Source organism: Lutra lutra, chromosome 2 (genome assembly GCF_902655055.1).
Source record: "Lutra lutra chromosome 2, mLutLut1.2, whole genome shotgun sequence".
NCBI lineage: Eukaryota > Metazoa > Chordata > Mammalia > Carnivora > Mustelidae > Lutra > Lutra lutra.
The window spans coordinates 198,330,755-198,357,198 of NC_062279.1; the positions used below are offsets into that span (position 1 = coordinate 198,330,755).

Sequence of the window (26,444 nt, forward strand, 5' to 3'; positions counted from 1 at the left end):
CTCTGCCTTCGGCTCAGGTCATGATCCCAGGATCCTGGGATGGAACCCTGCATCAGGCTCTCTGCTCCACAGGGAGCCTGCTTCCTCCTCTCTCTCTCTCTCTGCCTGCTTCTCTGCCTGCTTGTGATCTCTGTCTGTCAAATAAGTAAATAAAATCTTAAAAAAAAAAGGAAAATATACTAGGGATAAAGCAAAGATAAACAACTCTTCTAAGGACATAATCAAATCGTAAAAGTCAAAACACATCAACATGAATCACCTTTTAAAAATGTTAACATTTAACAAATACATTTTTAACCTTCACAAAAAATTTAAGAATTTATTTGCATTTTTGGTAATGTACATATTCAAAAACAAATACATATTATATATGTCATGCAGTTATTTTTAAATTGAAAGTAATTTTCAATATGCCATACTAACATGAATATGAATTTCAAAATTTTCTGTAAGCCAATAGATGTCATTTATCACCTCAATTATACAAGAAATACTGAAATTAAAACTTTTATTACAATATGTCATTAAGTTTATAAGGGGTAAAGTAAGCACAGCCTTCATTTGTTAAATTAATGCAGAGCTGATTCAAACATGGATTTTAATTAGTGTTTTCCATGATAAATATTTACTAAAGCATGCCATTAGTCAAGCAAATCTGCTAATATCTTACATCCTTGGCATAATACTTAATTGATAAATTTAAATTTGTAAATGATACAGACTGAAAAATAATACAATGATCTTATATTCCAAGTAATTATTTGTTTTTGTTAGAAAACTAAAACTTTGATTATAAAGAGTGATTATAGATTATAGACATTAGTGATTTTTCAATATAATAAATTGACATTTCACTTTAATGTTATCAATGTGAATTAAAATTTCATGTAATTTTTTCTTTATTTCTTAATTATTTCTTCTATAAATGATCTGATCACCTTTAAGATATTGCTGACATTCTCTGTCCCTGAGAAAAAATAATACTCAATTAATCTCTTTTGTTTGAGGGCAGTCCCCAGACCCTTGCATTAAAAGACACACAAGAGTGTTAGTTGATTGCAGGCAGGTACACAGGCCATAATTATCTATGTATTGAATGGAATTTGTAGACCTTCCCTACTTTGATGCACTATAACAGTTATTATCAATTTAGGCTCTAACCCCAATAACTTTGGACAAGCAGAAGGGCTTGTTTTCTATGAAAAAAAGAAATAATCACTCTTCTTATAGCATACTAATCTTCTATGGTGGTTCCTTGATTTGTATATTCTTGGGGAAGTTGTGAATTTTATTCTTCTATATTCCCTACATCCATCACATTCAACTAACATTTCGTGCACTCCTCAGGATTCAGCATATTGTTAGTCAGCATATTCTTAAGGTTAAGCATAAAGAAATAGAAGATTCATGAAATCATTAGTGTCCCTGTGTCATAAAAATAAGAGGGTATAGGCATCTGGGAAAAGACAAAGGAACACTGGGACATGTTCACTAGTTGATGATTGTGCTGAATTCTAGGCTTTATCTCTAGGCTAAGGTAGAGGAATGGGAATTTTGAAAATGGGATGGAAATAATCTGTTTTCATTAAGGTCACTGTGGCTAGAATGAACAGGATTGCCCATCAAGGCCTTTGCCACACTTAGAAAGATCTATTCCCTCTTTTTCTTCTTTCCTGTTTTACCAAATTTTCGATAAGAAAATAAAAAACATTTTGTGACCAAGAAGATAGCAGTTGCCACACAGGCCAATAGGAACCCAATCACATCCAAAGAGTGGTACTGGAACCAGGTGAGGTTGTGAGCCGCTGGCCGCAGGTGCTTGGCTCCTTTGTGGCGCATGACAAACTCAATCCAGAAGACTGCTCGATCCAGGGGCTTTACAGGTTGATCATGGTGAATCCTTGATAACCTTGTTGCATTCTCTTTATAACTGGTAGGCAAAAATAGAGAAATTAGAGAGTTTTTGTTTTCATTATGGGTAATACCTGATACATGTTATATGTTATATAAGCCAAAGACCATAGATAGTAATTGAGAAAAAATTCACTCTTGCTGAGACATGAAATTTGTTGGTTACATAGCATCTTAAGAATTGTGAAAGGAGGATGTAGAAGAAATACATTCTTAACTGAATGTGGTGAAATGCAGACATAAAAAATGAAATGGGTGTGTTGCACATGTATGGCGTAATTTTTCCAAGGAGAACTTTTGATATTGAGTATAGTTTCCAGGATCGTTCCAAAATCAAGACTGAATAACCCAATATTGTACAGAAATATACATAGGAAGTTCCATAAACATGGTTTTTAAGCTCTGGCTACTTCATGATGACAGACAAGAAGCTGATAATTGACATTAGTAAACCATTTCTGCAGGGTCTAATATCTTGGCACTGTGATAATTCCCCCATTGCACATATTGTGTCTTTGTAATGCAAAGGACAGTGTCTATATTGGTAATATCAAGATTGGTAAAGATACTAGAGTAATTTTGGAAATGGCAAGGATATGGAACTTTGAATTTTTAAGATGAATAGAAATATTTTACTAGAATTAGAGTCCCCAATCAATGAGGCATCAAAGTAGCAGTGGTTGTATGGAGTTAATTCTAATCTCTCAAACAATAATGGTTATGGTATGTTTTGAAAGGCAGGTTTTATCTTCACTTGACATTTCCTAGTTAATGAGCCAGAATTAGTGTATTTCCTTTTGGTTTTGTTATAAATAAGCCTTCCAGCTTGGGAACATGAAGATGAGGGAATGTAAGTGATTTGTGAAGAGATGTCCTGGTGTGAGTTAGCCATTTTTGGGACTGGAGAAGAAGTGTGGTCATCATTCACCAGTGAACATGGTATGCTAGATCCAGTAGGAGGGAATAATTTATTTGTGTTCTTTTATGCATGCAATGAGGAATAATAGTTATACTCTTTTAATTGGATTGAAATATAGGTAGGGTTAAAGCAGTAATTTCACCTGATTCACCCTAAAACATTCCAGGCAAACTACAGTAGCAGTAAAAACCTGTCTTTCCAAATCATATTTTTGTTCAAGTTTTTCTCCTTTTATAGTTAGAGATTTAAAATCTGAAATACATATATATTAGCTAGATAAACTTTTACTTGTGAATCTAAATAAAAATAAAGTATGCTTTCCTATAAATAAGAAAGGTCTATGCTTATATTTAAAATGACTATTTAACATTTTATTATACACTAATGTTATATGCCTTTTATCTTAAAATATAAGTAATTAAAATTACTATGGTTTATGTTTTTAAGTGTAATCTTTTATGTTCCTGAATTCCATTAAGGAGTAATAAATGGAACACAAATACATCCAGATATACACTCTATACTAAACTCTATTGTTCCCAGATGATTTCTGAGTTAGAATTAGTTTTACAGTTAATGTTAAGATTTTTTTAAAGATTTTATTTATTTATTTGTCAGAGAGAGAGAGCGAGCGAGCACAGGCAGACAGAGTGGCAGCCAGAGGCAGAGGGAGAAGCAGGCTCCCTGCTGAGCAAGGAGCCCGATGTGGGACTCGATCCCAGGATGCTGGGATCATGACCTGAGCTGAAGGCAGCCGCTTAACCAACTGAGCCACCCAGGTGTCCCAAGATTTTTTAAAAATAAATAATTTTAGGTATTTTCTTGGAAAATCCTGAGTCTTTATGGTTCTGTCTTTTGCATCAATAGTTTTCAAATCAACAATAAAATTTAATGGCATTCCATGAAATAAGGTAGAGTTCTGAAAAATTACAGAACTTACTCTTATTTAGTAAAATGAACCAAATTATCAGCAGTAACAAACCAATAATAGTCTAATGCATTAGCTATCAAGATCATCATTTACGAGAAACTGAAAATCATAGTCAGCCTAATTGAAGCTCTTAACACTAGTTCCAGCTCCTGAAATAATGGTATCTATAATATTTTGAAAATTATGACTTAAACATTCATTTTTTAAAAGATATTTATTTATTTGACACAGAGAGATATTTATTTATTCGACAAGTAGGCAGAGAGGCAGGCAGAGAGAGAGGAAGGGAAGCAGGCTCCCTGCTGAGCAGAGAGCCCGATGTGGGCCTCCATCCCAGCCCCCTGGGATCATGACCTGAGCTGAAGGAAGAGGCTTTAACCCACTGAGCCACACAGGTGCCCCTTAAACATTCATCTTAATAAAAGTCACTTGATTGGAATGTGTGTGAGAGGCAGCAACAGACTACTAGCATTGAATTTTTAGTTTGGAATCAAGGCAAAGATTCCCTTTTGGAGAGCAATACATTGACCCTTTTGTCTAAAATACTCTGCAAGTAGGGCTTAGAATAGATGGTTTTACATCGATTAGTTTCACCAAAAAAAGCTACACAAATTGCATTTGAGTTGACCTTCTTATCTACCTCCTGAATTTCAGCATTAGGCCATACAAATGGGATGTTTGAACTATCCTTTGAGTTTTGCCTCTCAATGAAAATAATTGAGTCTGAGATAACGTGGAAACAAATTTAAATATAAGGCACTTATACACATTCGGAGTAAATACTGGGAAATCTAGATGAAAAATATGCCTTGATAACATATGATATTAGGAAAGAACTATAAAAATGATTGGCTTAGAATGTAATTAGGCATAATACATAGTTCAAAAAAGAGGAGAGTTGAAATAAAATAACAATGCAGGGGTTTGGGGTGCCTGGGTGACTCAGTGGGTTAAAGCCTCTGCCTTCAGCTCAGGTCATGATCCCAGGGTCCTGGGATCCAGCCCCACATCTTAGGATCCAGCTCCCCGTAGGGCTCTCTGCTCAGCAGGGAGTCTGCTTCCTCCTCTCTCTCTGCCAGCCTCTCTGCCTACTTGTGATCTCTGTCTGTCAAATAAATAAATAAAATCTTTTAAAAAAAGAATGCAGGGGTTATGAATAAAAGATTTAAAAATTAGGTTATAAAACAAAAACTGATGATAAAGGGTACAGGTGAGCTGTTGAAATAAATTGGCAAAAATACCTCTTAAAGGATTAATAATGAAATTAGAAACTGTAATTTTCTAATGTCAAAGAATAAATTTACTAATTAATGGATTGAGGAAATCCCAGCGAATTAAGAAAAGTAGAAAATGATTAGGACACTTAGAAAATGATAGAGAACAAGAACCAAAATATTTTAACATATAGAATGCTGAAATTTGGTGTCTCTGAAATAGACATAAAAAGTGAAACCAACAAACATTTTGATAAATAACAAAAAAATTTTCTGAGAAGAAAAATAATTTTTAGTCCAAATTAACAGTATTGAAAAAACATACTATAACCCAAGGGAAATATAGAAAATAACTTATCAATATACATCATTAATTAGGTTTCTACACTTTAAAAAAAATTATTTTTTCCAGACTGAAAAAAAAACAAACATAAATGATCAGACAGGCTTCAAATTCCTATAGAAGGATTTAAAGCCAGAAGACCATGAGTCATATTTGCACAATTCTGAAGAAAAGAGAGCTAAATATCTTAGATTCAGAGAGGTGAGATATCTTCCTTTTCATTATTTTAAGATTTTATTTATTTATTTGACAGAGAGAGAGCGAACAAAAGCAGGGAGAGCAGCAGGCAGAGGTAGACTGGAGAAGCAGGCTCATGGAGCAGGGAGCCCGACACAGGGCTTGGTCCTGAGCTAAAGGCAGACGCTTAATGACTGAGCCACCTAGGTGCCCTGAGATATCATTCTTATATTAAGGCAATCAGAAAATATTGTTAAACTTGATCTCAGGAAATTTGATATCCATGAGTCTTTATTGAAAGGAAATTTCATACATTATATTCAGTTAAGAATGATTCTAAAATATTTTAGAATAAAGAATCTCAGAATTAATGGCAAATGTTGATTCCTTTAAGATAAAGCAAAAAGGCTAAATTTGAGGAAAATAAGCGGCTAAATATTGACAAATTAAAATCTTAAGTAGTACATATTAGAGATGAGATTATTTCTATTTTTTGGAAATGAGATTATTTCTATGGCAGTTCAACTGTTTCTAAAATCAAAAATGCGTAAAAATGAAAACTTAAAACTCGATTCATGTATTAATTATTAATCTTAATGAGATTTTTCAGAGAAAAAAAAGATATAATGATATGTACCTAAAGTTAAATATAGTTTATAGATTCATTTCAATTAATCTTTAACTAAGACAAAATTCAAAATTTTGTTTAAGAATTCATATATAGTAATAACCAGTATTTATAAAGTTATTACCTACTCAGTATCTCTCCTCCCTGTGTATATGCATATAATGCATGATGAATGATATATAGCCAATGTTAATGATGGCCATTTTTGAATGATAAATGAATTATCATTATCAAAGTGAATTGTCACTTCCAATTTTGTACTTACTGAATGGTTATAATATTTAAATAGGTATATATATTTGTGTCTATATGAACAAGCAGATTGCTCAAAAAATGTCTAAGAATTTATGTGATCATTAAAATGATTGATTTTGAAAAAAAAGGGTTGATAAAATATTTGAAGTAATAGTATTTTTTTCCCAATTTCAGCAAATTACTTCAATGTTTGGAAAATGAAATAATAAAGTGGTTTTCATATTGGTCATGTTATAGTTGTTACTTGAAATTAAATCTGTTAACAAAATCATGAGACATTGAACACGTCCAAGTATGATGGGTAGCATAATCAATGGTAAGGCTTTAAAAACAGTAATACTTACGAAGGTTCATTAATGACTGTTCTCAAGGCATTGAGCAGATCTTCACTGGTCATTGTGTTTATGTCCACCTCCACAGCCGCTCCTTTGGCCTTCATGTGAGCGATGTTATCAGGTTGATCAGCAAACATAGGAAGTCCCACCATAGGAATCCCATGGTAAATAGCTTCATAGATCCCATTGGTTCCACCGTGAGTGATAAAAGCTTTTGTTTTGGGATGACCTAGTTTAGGAATTGGGTGAGGATTTCATTATAATAAGGTAACAGAATTTTAGGGAGAGATAGGGGAAAATTACAGATTAACTCAACAAAGAAAGCATTTTGTTTTGAGAGCACATGGACTCTTGTTATCTCAGAAAACTATGACCCCAGGAAACTAGGGAGGAATTAGCTTCCTTTGCCTTGTCTGGAAGAACTTTACTGAGGAGGAAATATCTGAACTGAGACTGAAACTTGAAGAGTAATGAGAGTCTTAACTGAAATGCTCTTTTGTGAATCAAAGAAAGCATTGAGTCTATAAAATTAACTGTCAATTCTCAAATTATTTCTGCTTTAAAACTGCAAGTAAAATGTGATATTTTATTTTTTTCTAGCTTTATTTATTTTTTTAATTTTATTTTAAATTCCAGTATAGTTAACATACAGTGTTATATTAGTTTCAGGCATACACTATAGTGATTCAACACTTCCATACATCACCCAGTGCTCATCACAAGTGCACTTCTTAATCCCCATTGCCTATTTTATCCATCCCCCCATGCACATCCCCTCTGATGACCATCATTTTGTTCTCTAAAGTTAAGAGTATGTTTCCTGATTTATCTTTCTCTCTCTTTTATTTTTCTTTTGCTCTGTCTTTTGTTGTTATTCCTTAAATTCATATTAGTGAAATTATGTAGTATTTATCTTTCTGACTTATTTCTCTTACCATTATACTCTAGCTTCATACATTTCCTCGCATATGCAAAGTTTTGATGGCTGAATAATATTATTTACATATACAGATCAATCAATAGATTTATATATCTATTATCTATCTATCCATCTATCTAATCTATCGTCTATCTATCTATATCACTTCTTTATTCATTCATCAGTCAATGGACATGAGCTGTTTCCATATCTTGGCTATTGCAAATAATGCTGCTGTTATATAGGGGTGCCTATATACCTTTGAATTAGTGTTTTTGTATTCTTTGGATAAATACCCAGCAGTGTGATTACTGGATCGTGGGGTAGTTCTATTTTTTTTTTTTTTAACTTTTTGAGGAAACTCCATACTGTTTTCCACAGTGGTTGCACCAGTTTTCATTCCCACCAACAATGCAAGAGAGTTCTTTTTTTCATATCCTCTACAACATTTGTTGTTTTTTGTTTTTAATTTTAACTTAAAATGTGACATTTTAAACTATTAAATATTTATTGAATTATTTGCTGTTGAACAGTTGCTTTACTTGTCCATTATCCAAAAGTACAGTTTTCTTTCCCTCAGTCTTACCAAGAAGATCATTTTGGGGTATCCAATCATAGAGACGAGTGTTGTGTCCTAATGTGGCTGGTTTCTTTCCTTTGTATCTCCATAAAACCTGTCAAAGACAGTGCTTTAATTTTGCAAGTGAAAACACATAGTGAGGTCATCTTAATGCTGTGGAGTTTATAAATCATGTAGCCTGCTACTGCTTTATGTGATAGTGAGAGAAATGAACATAAGGGTTAGTTTGCAAACACGGAGATATAGTAGGTCTGTTTATATCAACCCTGTCAAAAAGGGCTTGAACTAATCTATTATGTATAGTTTTATCATTTTTATATTTATTACTTACAAGTTTTGAGGTATGAGATTATAAGTGAAGGTATATAAAATAGAAAGACTAGTTTCATCAATCAGAGCATGGGGGTTTAAAAAGCATTAAAATAAACATGAATATTGTGTGAATTTACTAATGTCATAAGGCTATCCTAACTTTCATGTTTCAATTATAATGCTTTCCAAAACTATAATTAGTTTTAAATTTTTGTTGTCTGGTTGTTGAATGATTGTCTTTCCTTCTTTCTTTCCTCTCTCCTTCCCTCTACTTCCCTCTCCTTCCTCCCTCCCTTCCCCCCTTCCTTCCTACCTCTTTCTTTCTCTAGCACTTTCTATAGTTTTCGAGGGAGGAAATAAATTTGCTTTATTTCATTTTTTAATGAAGTATCATGTTAGGATGTTAGCCTTTTGTTATATACTTTTTGAAGGTGGGGGGACCTCTGTAAGACTAAGTTCAGATTAAATATTAATAGATGGCAAACTTATTTTTAATTGTTTATTTTATTCAACAATTCCATACCTCATCCACTGATCATCATGACAATGCACTCCTTAATCCCCATCACCTGTTTAACCCATCCCCCCACCCACCTCGCCTCTAATAACCATCATTTTGTTCTCTATAATTGAGTATGTTTCTTGTTTTTTTTTCTCCCTTTTTCCCTCGTGCTCATTTGTTTTGTTTCTTTTTTTTTTAATTTTTTTTTAAGATTTATTTATTTATTTGACAGACAGAAATCACAAGGAGGCAGAGAGGCAGGCAGAGAGAGAGAGGAGGAAGCAGGCTCCCCGCGGAGCAGAGAGCCCGATGTGGGGCTCGATCCCAGGACCCTGGGATCATGACCTGAGCCGAAGGCAGAGGCTTAACCCACTGAGCCACCCAGGTGCCCCATTTGTTTTGTTTCTTAAATTCTACATATGAGTGAAATCATATGGAATCTGTCTTTCTTTGACTTATTTTGCTTAGCATTATACTCTTTAGCTCCATTCATGTCTTGGCAAATGGCAAGATTTCATTCTTTTTTATGGTTGAAAAAATATTCTATTGTGTATGTTTACCACACCTTTTTTTTTTCAAATTTTTATTTACATTTTCATTAGTTAACATATAGTGTAGTGTAATATTGGTTTCAGTAGAATTTAGTGGTTCATCACTTACATAATACCATATCTTCTTTATCCATTCATCTGTCCATGGATAAATATAATGCTTCCATAATTTGGCTATTGTAAAGCTGCTATAAACATTGGGGTGCATGTTTCCCTTTGCATTAGTATTTTTGCATCTTTTGGGTAAATACCCAGTAGCACAATTACTGAATCATAGAGTAGTTCTGTTTTTAACTTTTTGAGGAATCTCTGTACTCTTTTCCACAGGGGCTGCACCAGTTTGCATCCCCAACAGTGCAAGAGAGTTCCCTTTTCTCCATATTCTCAGGTGGCAAACTTTAAAAAAAAAAAAGTTTAGAAATGAAAATTCATAGGTTTAACAGACCTAATTAGTATGCTTATCTTTATGGAGTTTTATATATTTGAACTAATATACCAACATGAAAAGTTCTGGAGTATTCCATAAATAGGTGTATATAAAGAGTAGAAATCTGGAACTATAATGACAGCAAAGTTAAAGTAAATTGAATATCATAAATCAGAAAATATATATTATTTGATAATAATAATATTAGGATTTTTAACTGTTTTTAACTGTAGAAATTCCAATTTAGAAAATCTAGGCTTCTACTTCTAAATCAACTAGATCTTGATATATTGTCAATAAAACTTAAAAATAGAAATATACCCTTGAACATAATTCCTATCTACTCTGTGTATAACATCTCTCTTTTCCTGGACCTTGGATCTAACACACTTGAGAATTTGGGGGAGTACTCAATGCAGGTCATAAGATTTCAAATAGCAAAAAGTTATTGGGATCTTAACATTTTCATCTCTATTTCACTGAAAATAAATGATTGTATAAGCAGATGTATTTCCATAATAATGCAAAGGCTTACTAGGCAAATGATTACATGTGCCTCAATAGACCATTTTAATGTTTTAAGGAATTTGTATTTGAAGGTGGTACCAGTTATGCTCAGTGCTTCAGCTCTGATCTAGAAAAAGTACTGTTAGTCACATTTTCACTCCAATTGGCAAAACAGCTATTCACCAGGACCCAAAGTTGTACTAACCTTCTGTGGAATCTGGGCAAGGGCTGAGGCAATGAGATTGGCTTTTTCATCTGTGAGGTTTTTGACCATTGATCCCAGAGAAAACACCACAACACCATCTTCACCTGAACTTTGGACAAATTCTTCCATTTCCTACAACGATAAAATTCTCTTTATCACAAACATGTAGGATCACGGCGGGGGCGGGGGAGAGTTCACCTATTCTTCTAAATAGCAGAGTCAAGAGAAGTGTCAGAAATGTTAGACTGGTTCTGTTTTCTGCCACAGAGAACCATCTAGTATCTTTTTTTTTTTTTTTAGATTTTATTTATTTGACAGAGAGCGAGATCACAAGTAGGCAGAGAGGCAGGCAGAGAGAGAGGAGGAAGCAGGCTCCCTGCAGAGCAGAGAGCCCGATGCGGGGCTCGAACCCAGGACCCTGAGATCATGACCTGAGCCGAAGGCAGAGGCTTTAACCCGCTGAGCCACCCAGGCGTCCCCCATCTAGTATCTTTAAGAGGAAATATGTTTCTGGAAAACTGTGGCTTAAATATATAATAAGTGATCACAAATAAAGGCAAAGAGGCAAACCATTATACAAAGTGAATAAGCAATAAGAGACAGCTCTTCTTGTGATTCATGGAAATCTTGCCCTCAAGGCTTAATTTTATGAACCAGCAGAGATGTTTGCAAACTCAAAAATATTCCTTGTAAGGAAACCCAAAAAAGGGTCCTAACTAGGCTTTTAAAATGTGTATCATGTCAGTTTATAGCCAATAAATTATGAATAAATCAATCTAACTCCCTGTTAGGCATTCAGGATATTTTTCTCGTGTTTATTCTTTCATGATTAATGAGGCTAAAAATGATTTTTTTTAAAGATCTTATTTATTTATTTGACAGACCGAGATCACAAGTAGGCAGAGAGGCAGGCAGAGAGAGAGGAGGAAGCAGGCTCCCTGCGGAGCAGAGAGCCCAATGCGGGGCTCGATCTCAGGACCCTAGGATCATGACCTTAGCCGAAGGCAGAGGCTTTAACCCACTGAGCCACCCAGGTGCCCCCTAAAAATGATTTTTTAAAGAACTGAGATATATAGTAATACATGTTAAAAGTAAACTTCTATTTTTTAAATCATGATAACATTTATGAAACAGTGCTTCTCTACCTTCCCACAAGTAGTTGAAGCACCTTAATTTGAAACTTCTCTACAAATAAACTTCTCTACAAATAAAATCCCCTGGGTCTCCCCCTAGTTATAGTTGTGCAAGTTGGGCACTGCAAAGTCTGGTCTGAGGTCTTTTACATTCTAATTTATGTGAATATCAACTTCTAGAGATGTGTCATGCATTTCCTGTGCAATTATTTGTGGCTTCCCTGCAATATTTCTCAACATATTTATTCATTTCTCAATTATATTTATTTATTTATCAATGTATTTCTCAATTTAAGGCTAATAAAATTACTAGGAGGATGATGTCATAAATAAAAGCTGACTGCTCCTTTAGTTTAGATAATGTTAGGAGACTATCTTTGAAGTCCCAGGAACTGGTATTTTACCATTTTGATTCCTCTCCCTAAGAGAGTGATTTAATAAACACACACACACACACGTACATATATGAAGACTTACACATCTAAAAGTTGGATCCTTGTTTTGGCTATCTTTCATTGCTTTTTTTTCTGTGTGTGCAGTGACTGGCATAATTTTTTCATCAGAGGGATAAGCTGTGATTGATGTTCATATTGCCCAAATGTTTGTATTAGTAACAGGGTTTGGAATGGAATAATTTCCCCCCTCTTGTAAAACATGTTTGAATTGTTTTGTGAAATTGTGTAAATGAAAAGTGAAGATGGGAAGATGAATATAATAGTGTGGCATGGGGTATTATCCACTGAACCAAAGAATATGCCCTCTTTCTATACCTTTGTTTAGATATTGGTTTATTTTTTGCCATAATAACACTCAATAGAGCTGACCTGCAGCTATAACTTCACTGGTAAGAAAAGCATATTCAGAATCATAAAATAAAATTTAAACTTAAATATACATCTTACCCTAAATAGAAATCAAAAACTATCCTGAGAACACTATTTAACCTACAGACTTCTACAGAGGTTATGTTCGCTTATCTACAACCCAAGCAAATGAGTGTCCGCCTCCTCAATCCCTTGATAACAGTAGTTAATGATAAAGATAGTTAAATACAATATTCCAATATTTTTTGCCATGTTTATCTATTTTCTTCTACTTCTCAATATGGCCTCTTCAAACATTTTTGGTTGTCCGTATTTATTTGTTGGTGACTTTGGAATGTGGTACCATTTTCATTTCAGAAAAACCAGACATCATGATCTTAAAGAAAGAATTCAGTGTTTGGGTCTCTAAGTCCTATGACTTCTTTATTTTTATGACTCCTAATCTGTTTCTAATGCTCTTTGCTAAAACCTAGACCTTGTATTACCCAAATGATTACTAGAAATATTCACTTGAAAATTTCTTTGGCTCCTTAAAGTGAATAGGTCCAAAACTGAATTCATCATTCTCATCTCAAAAAAGTTTTTTCCTTAAATTAATTTTTATCTTGGTAACAATTACTATTTCCAAGAAGTGCTACCTGATTTCATGTTTCTGTCAACACTTACGAAACTCTGGAATCTATGTGAGAGTTCTCATGAAAGCATCTTTATCACTTAAGCAATCATAGTAACTTTCCCAATTCATAACTCCATCATTCTTGTTAGGAAAACTATAGGAATCTCCTAAGTAATTTCGAAGACTTTGCTTCCTGTTGCTTCAGTCTAGTACCCAAACTGTAGACACACTGATATTTTAACTTGCCCCTTGAATCACTTCTTCCTTTAGCCAAAATATCAAAGTGAAGTCCAAAAAAGGTAATATCAGTCATAAGAGACCCCTATGATTTGTAGAGTTGGAGTAATAAATAGCATTTCTCTGTTACTGAGGCAGTACACTTTAAAGAAAAATCAACATTATATCATAAGGTACAAAAGAAATCCTCCACGTAATAGACCTACCTTAGGTAATGGTTTGGCAGGTTTACAATGCAGCCCTCCTACAAACTCAAAGTTAGGTAAGTATGGACGAGGAAACTCAAAATCCCAGTATGTCCTAATTAGCCAAATTTCTGCTTTTCCCATAATCTCACATAATGTAGTGGGTCTTCCTGAAGAAAATGAAAAAAATTGTGTGGAGGTTATTAGTACATATGCTTTTGGGGATACAATTTATACTAATTTACTGACAAGCTATTAAGAACAAAATAAATCTAAGTCTTCTAGATTATTTATCACATCTAGCTGTTAAAAGGAAGGGAAAATTAACATGTTAAGGAGGGGAAAAAAAGAGAATGAATGAAGAAAGGAAGAGAGGGAGGGAGGGAGGGAAGTAAAAAAAGAAAGAAAAAAAGGAAGAGAGAGAGGGAAGAATAGAGGGAAGGAGGGAGAGAGGGAGGGAGGGAAGAAAAAGGAAGAGAAGAAGGATGAAAAGTGACAAAGAGGAAGGTTGAGAGGATTTTTGGGTAGGGAAAGTAATGTGCAAGTGTAGTTTGACAAGAACAAATTCAATAAAATTTTAACCAGAACTCCATTTACTGATGAACTTAATACTCATTGTTTCTCTCCAATTAAATGACAGATAATAGGTTAGCCCCACTGTATCAACATCAAATTCCCTCTCAATGGTTTCTAACTTCTAATTAGGAATGTATCTCCACCTTCTGGCTTGTTATAGTCTCTGGTTCACTCATAATGTTAAAGAACCCCACCAGCATTTGTTTGCTTCATCTTCCTGAATCAAGTCCCATCACTTTCTACCACAATTGATTTGCCACTATTTTCTTAGTTGAAATTCCCTGAATAATTCATACCCAATACAACCCCCTTTGGAATGTGAAATATACATATGCATACCATCAATGTCATAGTTATTTCAGTGTTACCTTTAAATGATGTTTTTTGAAAGGGAGATTCTAAGTATTAACTTTAGAAGATTTACAGAGGGGAAGAATGAATATTTGCAAGTGACCAAGTCAACAATATTTGGACACAGAAAACATGTTTTGCATCTAAATAAATAAAAACTCGTATAAGAATTCTCCTTTCTTAAAGATTACAACCAAAATTGGTGATCATATACAACTCAGACTGGATAGCTTCTTTTTAGAGTCATTGCTTTGTAGTGTTTGAATTTACATCTGAGGTTATAAATGCAAATGTCTTAATTTGATGATGAGGAAGAATTTCTCAAGGACACTCAAGTTGAAATTGCCAGAGACTGGATAAAAACACCACTTCACAGCTTCTACATCAATATATTTAAGTACTTTAGAGGTTTGTCCCATGTGTGTGATGTCCTTTCTTGATTATCAATGCCTTAGATGAAATTATTGTGTATAACTTATAGACCACATTTTGAGAAATACTTAAAGTATTTACCAAAATTCTATATTTGAAGCAGTGATGCATGGTTACAAATATAAGGTCAATGAAAAGTAAAGAGAATAAAATTGAACAAAAGTATACAAATATCGGCAAATAATTTCATAAGACAATTTAAATGTTATATTGAGGGATTATAAAACAAAATATAGAATTAAATTTTACCACCAAGCTTTTCCTATAATTAAATGATTCACACAAGCCATATTATGAACACAGTGGAGAATTATATAAATGAGGTATTAAATTTGAGTTACCATGTAAATATTATTAATGTTTTAATATAGTGTTATAAACCTACATGATGAGTCTACTAAGGTGATTTTTAATTTCAAAGAGTTCTTAGAGGTAACCTGACTTTATAGCAAAATGCTTTACAGTAAGCCAGATAGATAGGAGTGAATTTCAGTAGAGGACATTTACCAGTTTCTCAGAGATAAGTCATGTTAGCTGGGTAAATATCTAGAGAAAACCTTTCAAGGCTAAAGTTATTAATTTCTTTTTGAAGATGTGTGAGGAAACTAACATATATAATTTCTGGATCATTGTTTAAAAATTAATACTTTACTTTTTCAGAACAGTTTTTGGATCAGAGTAAAATTAAAGGAAAGGTTGAGATGTTTCATATCCCCTTGTCTTCACACATGCATAGACTCTCCATTATTAAAATCCCCAAACAGAGTGATTCATTTGTTATAATTAATGAACTTACACTGGCACATTGTATCATCTGAAGTCCATAGTTTACATTATAGTTAACTCCTGGTGTTGTTAATTTTATGAGTTTGTACAAATGTATAATATATAATGATATTTTCACTGCCCTAGAAGTCCTCTCTGTTCTGCCTATTCATTTTTCTTCCCACCCTACTCCTGAAAATCATTAATTTTTTTTGTTGTCTTCATAGTTTTGCCTTTTCCAGAATGTCATATAGTTGGATTTATATAGTAGTAGTCTTTTCAGATGGCATTCTTTCACTTAGTAATATGCATTTAAGGTTTTTCAATGTCTTTTTATGGTGTGATACCTCATTTATTCTCAGCATCAAGTGATGTTTCATTGTGTAGATCTACCAGTTTATCCCTTCACCTACCAAAAGACATCTTGATTGCTTCCAAGTTTGGGCAAATATGAGTAAAACTGCTATAAATATCCATGGGCTCATTTTTCTGTGGACATAAGTTTTCAGCTCATTTGGGTAAATACCAATGACTATGATAGTATGGTAAGAGTATGCTTAGTTTTGTAAGAAACCAACAAAGTGTCTTCCAAAGTGGCTGTACCATTTTGCATTCTCATTAGCAGTAAATGAGTTCTTTTCCCACAACTTGCTAGCATTTAGTATTTGTCACTATTCTGCATTTTGGCCATTCTAACAGATGTGTAGTGTTACTCATTATTTTAATTTACATTTCCCTCATGACACATGATATAGAGCATCTTTTTGTATGCTTGATTGCCAACTATATATTTTCCTTGATGAAATGCCTGGCTTTGCCCCATTTTTGATGGTGATATATGTTTTCTTACAGAGTTTTAAGATCACACACACACACGCAAACACACACACACACATACACATCAGAGGGAGAGAGAGAGAGAGAGAAAGAAAATCTTAAGCAGGTTTTATGCCCAGTGTGGAGCCTGACACAGGACTCAGTCTTACAACCCTGAGATTATGACTTGAGCTGAAATCAAGAGTTGGTTGCTTAACTGACTGAGCCACTCAGGCACCCTTAAAAATATTTTAGATAACAGTCTTTATCAGATGCACCTTTTGCAAATATGTTCTGTCAATCAATGTCTTATCTTTAAATTTTCTTAACATTGTCCTTTATACAGTGGAAGTTTTTAATTTTAGTGAAGCCCAGCCATATTCATTATTTCTATTGTGTGCCTTTGGTGTTGTGTATAAAAAATCATTATTATACCCAAGATAATCTAGAGTTTTCCCTAGGTTATCTTCTAGGAGTTTTATAGTTTTGCATTTTACCTTTAGATCTATGATTCATTTTCAGTTAAATTTTGTGAAAGGTGCAAAGTCTGTACCTACATTCTTTTTTTGCATGTGAATGTCCAGTTGTTCCACCATCATTTCTTGAAAAGACTATCCATTGTACTAGTTTTGTTTCTTTGTCAGTAATCAATTGACTACTTTGTTTGGGTCTATTTTTGACCTCTGTATTATTTCCTTTTCTTGTCTTATTCCTTAGCTAGAACATTCAGTATTATGTTGACAAGGTGTAGAGAGAGATGACATCTTGCCTTTATCTAATCTTGGAAGAAAAGCTTTCCGTGCCCCATTATTAAAGATGATTTTAGCTGTAGGTTTTTTGTTTCGTTCTGTTGTGCATTTCTAGCTATAGGTTTTTGTTTTGTTTTGTTTTTCTAGTTGTGGATATAATTTATCAAGTTGAAGAAGGTCCTTTATATGCCTAATTTACTGAAAGTTTTAAACATGAGTGGTTTTTGGATTTTGTCAAATAATGACAAATTTATTCATCAGCAACATTCTGAAACATTAGTTAAAGCTCAGGACAGCTATGACTCTCAATTCTGTGTTTAGGTTTTACTGCTGGCAGAGGCAAACAGGGATTTTCTTGCAGTTTTAGGTTGGCTAATAGACCATCGGCCTCCTTCCACTGGCATCAAGGTATTTACATAAAAATGACCCATCTGAGGGGGAATCTAAGCAGTAAAATCAAGTAAAAATGAAGATTACTGAATGTTGAACCAGTCTCGTATACCCAGGATAAATCCTACTTGATGGTGGTATATTTTTTATACACATTGTTGGATTCAATTTGTTAACATTTTGTTAAGGACTTTTAGATTTATGCTTATGAGAAATATTGGTATATACTTTTCTTTTATTGTAATGTATTCATCTGGTTTTGATATTTGAGTAATGTTGGCCCCATAGAATGAGTTAAGAAGTATTCTTTCTGCTTCTATGTTCTAAAAATGATTGTAGAAAATTAGTATAATTTGTTATTAAATATTTGGTAGAGTTCACCAACAAACATACCTGAGCCCAATGCTTTCTGTTTTGAAAGGGTAATTATTAATTCAGTTTAGTAGATATAAGCCTTTATAGATTGTCTACTTCTTGTATGAGATTTGGCAGATTATGTATTTTAAGGAATTGAATTTTTCAAGGAATTTGTATTTGCATTGATTTGTAATACATATTTAAGTGTTAGTTACAGGTCAGTAAGATAAACAGACCTAAAGAAAATGGAATTGCTATTCACCTCAGAAAAGGTCTGAGGATAAAGGCTAAATGATTCATCAGTTTTAGAGAACATTATGGCAAGGATATAAGTGCAAAAAATTTAGCACAACATGTTTTGTAATACCAAAGTTGGAACAACCCAAGTAGCTCTAATGACTAGACCAGTTCAAAGATTTGTTACATCCATTAAAATGAATACTACTATATGAATGTAAAGAACAATGTAAATTTCAAAGTATTTTATAGACAGATGTAAAATCTAGATTTGGTGAAAAGAAAGGCAAAAATGAATATTTAGGGGGAAGAGGCAAAATGGCAGAGAAGTAGCAGACTGAAATGACATCAGGTCACAGGAGTTCAGCTAGATAGATATCAAATCATTCTGAACACCTACAAACTTAACAGGATATCAAAGAGAAGAAGAGCAGCAATTCTAGGAACAGAAAATTGACCTCTTTCTGAAAGGTAGGGCCTGCAGAGAAGTGAATCTGAAGCAATGGGAAGATAGCCCACAGGGGGATGAGCCAGCTCCCAGCAAGCAGTGAAGAAGTGGAGCACAAAATCAGAACTTTTAGAAATCTGTTTCACTCAAGAGGGACATCACTTGAGAGGCTAAGCAGGGGTGGAGCCTTCATGGGGACAGTGTGGTCTCAGGTCCCACAGGGTCACAGAAAGATCGGGGGTGTCTGAGTGTGATAGAGCTCCCAGGTATAAGAGCAGGGAAGCCAACTACAAAGATAGAGCCAAGGAGTGAGCTCTCAGCTCAGGGTTACCTTAAACTGTGATCTGCTGCATACTCGGGCCACTGCTCTTTGAGCAGGGACTCCACAAGTGGTAGATCTGGGGAGACTCACCTTCCTCCTCTGGAGGAGCAGCATAGCAGGAATCCGCTGTGTTTGGAGACTCCAAATGGGGTTGTGCACCAAAGATAGAAACACTCAGTAACAGGCCAGGTGAGCTCAGAGCACAGCCAGAGAACAGGGAGACAGGAGTGATTGACTGCCTTTCTCTGAGGTCACATGGAGGAGTGGGGCCCTGAGTTTTTGGCTCCTCTGGGCCAAAGATTGGGAGCCACCATTTTCATTCCTGTCCTCCAGAGCTTCACAGAAAAAATTCAGGTAACAAAAGCTCCCGAGAGCGAATCCGAGCAGATTTCTTAGCCTGGACCCTGGCAAGGGTGATGCAATTCCACCTCAGGCAAAGACACTTGAGAATCACTGCACCAGAACCCTCCCCCAGAAGATCAGCAAGAACATCCAGCCAAGACCAAGCTCACTGATCAAGGAGAACAGCAGAACTCCAGAGCTAGAGGAAAGCAATTCATGGAATTCATGGCTTTCTCCCCAAGATCCTTTAGTCTTGCAAAGTTAAATTGAATTTTTTCCACTTATTTTTTTCTTATTCTTTTTTTTAACTTTTCTTCTTTCCTCCTTTAATGTTTTTTAACTAGTTCATCTTAACAATACCTTAATTTAAAAAAAAAAAAACCTTTTTAAACCTTTCTTATTATAGTCATATTTTATCCTTCATTGTATATAACCTTATTTTTTTGTATACATACAGGTTTTTTTTTTCTTAAAATTTTTGGAATATAATTTCTTCTAATAGATCAAAGTATACCCTAAATCTAGCACAGGGTTTTGTTCTAGTCTCCAGCCTGAGCACATTCTCTCCTCTTTTTTTATTTTTTCTTTCTTTTTCCAAGCAACTTAACATATCAATTAGTTTTTTTAGAATTTTTTTTTTAGTTTTCATCTTTACAGTCATATTCCATCCCTTCATCATGTTTATCCTTATTTTTGTATATACATAAGTTTTTCTTTTTAAATTTTGGGAGGTAGTTTCCTCTAAGAGATCAGAGTACACCCAAAATCAAGTGGGTGGCTCTGTTTGCTTCACTAGTCTAACACATATATATTTTTTATTTTTTTAATTTCTTTTAAAAATTTCTCCTCCCCTCACTTGGAATCTCTTCTATTTGGTTAGCATACATTTTTCAGGGGTCTTTGCCACCCTTTTAGTATTTTATTCTCTCATTCATATATTCTTATCTGGATAAAATGACAAGGTAGAAAAACTTATCACAAAAAAAAAAAGAAGAAGAAGAAGAACAAGAACAAGAGGCAGTACCGACAGCTAGGTACCTAATCAATATAGACATTGGTAATATGTCAGATCTAGAATTTAGAATGATGATTCTTAAGGTGCTAGCTGGGCTCAAAAAAGGCATGGAATATATTAGTGAAATCCTGTCTGGGGAAATAAAATCCCCTGCTTGATAAATAAAAGACCTAAAATCAAACCAAGTTGAAATAAAAAAAGCTATTAATGAGGTGCAATAAAAAATAGAGGCTCTTACTGCTAAGATAAATGAGGCAGAGAGAGAATTAGTGATATAGAAGACAAATGACAGAGAATAAAGAAACTGAGCAAAAGAGAGACAAACAACTACTAGACCATGAGGGGAGAATTTGAGAGATAAATGATACCATAAGATGAAACAATATTAGAATAATTGGGATTCTAGAAGAAAAAGAAAGAGAGACAGGGGCAGAAGGTATATTGGAGAAAATTATAGTAGAGAATTTCCCTAATATGGCAAAGGGAACAAGCATCAAAAACCAGAAGACACTGAGAGCCCAACCTCAAAATCAACAAAAATAGGTCCATACTCTATCATTTAATACTAAAATTTACAAGTATTAGTGACAAAGAGAAAATCCTGAAAGAAGCTTGGGACAAGAAGTATGTAACTTACAATGGTAGAAATATGAGATTGGCAGCAGACCTATCCACAGAGACCTGGCAGGCCAGAAAGGACTGGCATGATATATTCCCACCACTAAATGAAGAAAACATGCAGCCAAGAATACTTATCCAGCTAGGCTATCATTGAAAATAGAAGGAGAGAGAAAAAGCTTCCAGGACAAACAAAAATTTTTAAAAATTATAAACACCAAACCAGCCCTACAGGAAATATTGAAAGGGGTCCTGAAGCAAAAAGAAGCCTAAAAGTAGTAGACCAGAAAGAAACAGGGACAATATACAGTAATAGTTACCTTATAGGCAATACAATGGCACTAAATTCATGTCTTTCAATAGTTACCCTGAATGTGAATGGGCTAAATGCCCAAGACACTGGGTATCAGAATGGATAAAAAAGCAAGACCCATCGATATGCTATTTACAAGAAACTCATTTTAGACCCAAAGACACCTCCAGATTTAAAGTGAGAGGGGTGGAAAACCATTTACTATGCTAACAGACATCAAAAGAAAGATGGGACAGCAATCCTTACATCAGATAAATTAAATTTTAAGCCAAAGACTATATTAAGAGATGAGGAAGGGCACTATATTTTACTGAAAGTGTTTGTCCAACAAGAAGATCTAACAATTTTAAATATCTATGCCCCTAACATGGGAGCAGCCAATATATAAACCCATTAATAACAAAATCAAAGAAAACACACCAACAGTAATACAATAATAGTAGGGGACTTTAGCACCTCCCTTACTGATATGGACAGATCATCCAAGCAAAAGATCAACAAGGAAATAAAGGCCTTCAATGACACACTAGACCAGATGGACATCACAGATATATTCAGAACATTGCATCCCAAAGCAACAGAATACACATTCTTCCTTAGTGCACATGGAACATCCTCCAGAACAGATCACATCCTGGGTCACAAATCAGGTTTCAACCAGTACTAAAAGATTGGGATCATTCTCTGCATATTTTCAAACCATTATGCTCAAAATTAGAACTCAATCACAAGGGGAAATCTGGAAAAAACCTCAAATACATGGAGGCTAAAGAGCATCCTACTAAAGAATGAATGGGTCAACCAGGAAATTAAAGAAGAATTGAAAAAATTCATGGAAACAAATGAAAATGAAAACAAAACTGTTCCACATCTTTGAGTCACAGCAAAGGCGTCCCTTAGAGGAAAGTATATAGCGATACAAGATTTCTCAAGAAACAAGGAAGGTCTCAAGTATAGAACTTAACACTACACCTAAAGGAGCAGGTGAAAAAACAGTAAAGAAAAGAAAGTAAAGAAAGCCTAAGCCCAGTGGGGGAAAAGAAATAGTAAAGACCAGAATAGAAATCAATGAAATAGAAAGCAGAAGAACAGTAGAACAAATCAATGAAACTAGGAGCTGGTTCTTTGAAAGAATTAATAAGATTGATAACCCTGGCCAGACTTATCCAAAAGAAAAGAGAAAGGACCCAAATAAGTAAAATCATGAATGAAAGAGGAGAGATCACAACCAACATCAAAGAAATACAAGCAATTGTAAGAGCATATTATGAGCAACTAACTATACGGCAGCAAATTTGACAGTCTGGAAGAAATGGATGCCTTCCTAGAGACATATAAACTACCAAAACTGAGCCAGGAAGAAATAGAAAACTCGAACAGACCCATAACCTGTAAGGAGATTAGAAGCAGTCATCAAAAATCTCCCAGCAAACAAGAGCCCAGGGCCAGACAGCTTCCCAGGGGAATTCGACTAAACATTTAAAGAAGAATCAATACCTATTCTCCTGAAACTCTTCCAAAAAATAGAAATGGAAAGAAAACTTCCAAACTCATTCTATTTGGTTAGCATTATCTTGATCTCCAAAACCAGACAAAGACCCCAACAAAAAGGAGAATTACAGACCAATATCCTTGAGGAATACAGATGTGTAAATTCTCACCAAAATACTAGGCAATAGGATCCAACAGTACATTAAAAGGATTATTCACCACGACCAAGTGGGATTTTTTCCAGGGCTGCAAGGTTGGTTCAACATCTGCAAATCAGTCAATATGATGCAATACATTAATAAAAGAAAGAACAAGAAACATATGATCTTCTCAATAGATGCTGAAAAAAAATTTGACAAAGTGGGGCATCCTTTCTTGATCAAAACTCTTCAATGTGTAGGGATACAGTGTACATACCTTAATATCACCAAAGCCATCTATGAAAAACCCACAGCAAATATCATTCTCAATGGGGAAAAACTGAGAGCTTTTCCGCTAAGGTCAGGAACACAGCAGAGAGGCCCACTATCACCACTGTTATTCAACATAGTACTAGAAGTCCTAGCATCAGCAATCAGACAAGAAAAAGAAATTAAAGACAGCCAAATCAGCAAAAAAGAAGTCAAACTCTCCCCCTTTGCAGGTGATATGATACTTTATGTGGAAAACCCAAAAGACTCCACTCCAGAACTGCTAGAACTCATATAGGAATTCAGTCAATTGCCAGGATATAAAATCAATGCACAGAAATCAGTTGCATTTCTATATACCAACAGCAAGACAGAGAAAGAGAAATTAAGGAGTCAATCCCATTTACAATTGCACCCAAAACAATAAGATACTTAGAAATAAACCTAACCAAAGAGGCAAAGAATCTGTACTCAGAAAAGTACTAAATACTCATGAAAGAAATTGAGGAAGATATAAAGAAATGGAAAAACGTCCCATGCTCATGGATTGTAAGAAGAAATATTGTGAAAATGTCTATGCTACCTAAAGTAATCTACACATTTAATGCAATCCCTATCAAAATACCATAATTTTTTTTCAAAGAACTGGAACAAATAACCCTAAAATTTACATGGAATCATAAAAGAGCCCAAATAGCCAGAGGAATGTTGAAAAAGAACGCCAAAGTTGGTGGCATAACAATTTCAGACTTTGAGCTGTATTTCAAAGCTGTCATCATCAAGAGAGTATGGTTCTGGCACAAAAACAGACACATAGACCAATTGAACAGAATAAGGAGCCCAGAAATGGACCCTCACCTCTATGCTCAACTAATCTTTGACAAGCAGGAAAGAATGTCCAATGGAAAAAAAGAGAGTCTCTTCAACAAATGATGTTGGGAAAATTGGACAGCCACATGCAGAAGAATAAAAATGGATCATTTCCTTACACCACACACAAAAATAGACTCCAAATGGATGAAAGACATCAATGTGAGAAAGGAATCCATCAAAATCCTTGAGGAGAACACAGGCAGCAACCTCTTTGACCTCAGCCACAGCAATTTTTTCCTAGAAACATAGCCAAAGGCAAGGGAAGCAAGGGCAAAAGTGAACTATTGGGACTTCATCCAGATCAAAAGCTTTTGCACAGCAAAGGAAATAGTCAACAAAACCAAAAGACAACTGACAGAATGTTAAATGATACTTGCAAATGACATATCAGATAAAGGGTTAGTATCTAAAATCTATAAAGAAGTTATCAATCAAACTCAGCACCCAAAGAACAAATAACCCAATCAAGAAATGGCAGAAGACATGAACAGACATTTCTGCAAAGAAGACATCTAGATGACCAACAGACACATATCCCTTGGCATCAGGGAAATCAAATCAAAACCACAAGGAGATACCACCTCACACCTGTCAGAATGGCTAAAATTAACAAGTCAGGAAATGACAGATGTTGGAGAGGATGCAGTGAAAAGGAAACCCTCCTACACTGCTGGTGGGAATGCAATCTGGTGCAGCCACTCCGGAAAACAGTATAAAGGTTCCTCAAAAAGTTGAAAATAGAACTATCCTATGACCCAGCAATTGCACTACTGGGTATTTACCCTACAGATGCAAACGTAGTGATCTGAAGGGTCACGTGCACCTGAATGTTTATAGCAGCAATGTCCACAATAGCGAAACTATGGAAAGAACCTAGAAGTCCATCAACAGATGAGTGGATAAAGAAGATGTGATATATATATATAGGAATACTATACAGCCATCAAAAGAAATGAAATCTTGGCTCTTGCAACAACGTGGGTGGAACGAGAGGATATTATGCTGAGCGCAATAAGTCAATCAGAGAAAGTCAGTTTTTATATGATCTCCCTGATATGAGGATTAGAGAGACAGAGTGGGAGTTGAGGAGGGTAGGGAATATAAAATGAAACAAGATGGGATCAGGAGGGAGACAAACCATAAGAGACTCCTAATCTCACAAAACAAACTGAAGTTTGCTGAGGCAAGGGGGAGAATGGAGAGGGTGGTTGGGTTATGGACACTGGGGAGAGTGTGTGATATGGTGAGTGCTGTGAAGTGTGTCAGCCTGGCAATTCACAGACCTGTATCTCTGGGGCAAATAATACATTATATGTTAAAAAATTATTAATAAAAATGAATATTTATTAATCCCTCCTATTGACAAAGAAAAAAGTTGTATATAAATACTTTTATTTAGTAATGCATAGATAATGTCTTGATGTAAATACAAGCATAGTTAATATTACTTACATAGGAAAAATATGAAGCCCATTATCATTCATTATATATAGTTTTGTTCTGTTTCCATTTTTTAGCCATTTGTACTAGTTATTTTTATTTTTATTTTTTTTTTAAGATTTTTTTTTTTATTTGTCAGAGAGAGAGGGAGAGAGAGCAAGCACAGGCAGACAGAATGGCAGGCAGAGGCAGAGGGAGAAGCAGGCTCCCCGCCAAGCAAGGAGCCCGATGTGGGACTCGATCCCAGGATGCTGGGATCATGACCTGAGCCGAAGGCAGCTGCTTAACCAACTGAGCCACCCAGGCATCCCGCATACTAGTTATTTTTATTATGAAATTGAGAATGAAGTTATACTCATGATGATTCAGAATTCTCTGATAAAGAACAGGTGGGAATGCAGGATTGAAAATCAAGAAAAGTACATACAGCAAATAAACAAACAAACAAACCTGTTAATGATGATAAAATTAAAAATTTGCCATAGATCCTAAGGACTACATTTATTTCGTAATATTTAAATACAGAATCTTATACCTTTCCCCTATTTATGCATACCATGACAAATGGCCTGAAAATTTATTGATTAGAACTCAAATTATTAGTATATATTTATCTTTCTAGGTCTTGCATTTATTTCTGAGAATAGAATTGATGCCAAAACCCTGTCTTCTTTATTTTAAATCCATTCAGCACTACACACTGCTTACACTCAGGTAGTGCTTTCTGGTTCTTAAATTATTTATGGTGAAATCAGAATAGTATAAATTTAAATCATGTATAAAGCTAA

At 34.7% G+C, this 26,444-nt stretch overlaps 1 protein-coding gene across 5 annotated transcripts in view; it reads right to left on the reverse strand.

The window, feature by feature from the left end:
- Positions 1-290: 290 nt before the first annotated feature.
- Positions 291-26,444, reverse strand: part of LOC125093785 (UDP-glucuronosyltransferase 2A1) — a 58,310-nt gene continuing 32,156 nt past the window's right edge. For 3 of the 5 annotated variants that reach the window (XM_047719447.1, XM_047719450.1, XM_047719449.1), the window contains 5 exons: positions 13,733-13,881; positions 10,717-10,848; positions 8,219-8,306; positions 6,723-6,942; positions 291-1,930 (listed from right to left, as the gene is read on the reverse strand). In XM_047719447.1, the coding sequence (XP_047575403.1) occupies positions 1,651-1,930; positions 6,723-6,942; positions 8,219-8,306; positions 10,717-10,848; positions 13,733-13,881 (869 nt within the window). In that variant the 3' untranslated portion in view covers positions 291-1,650. The remainder of the gene's footprint in view (positions 1,931-6,722; positions 6,943-8,218; positions 8,307-10,716; positions 10,849-13,732; positions 13,882-26,444) is intronic. The other 2 variants (XM_047719448.1, XM_047719451.1) reach the window with 1 other exon arrangement.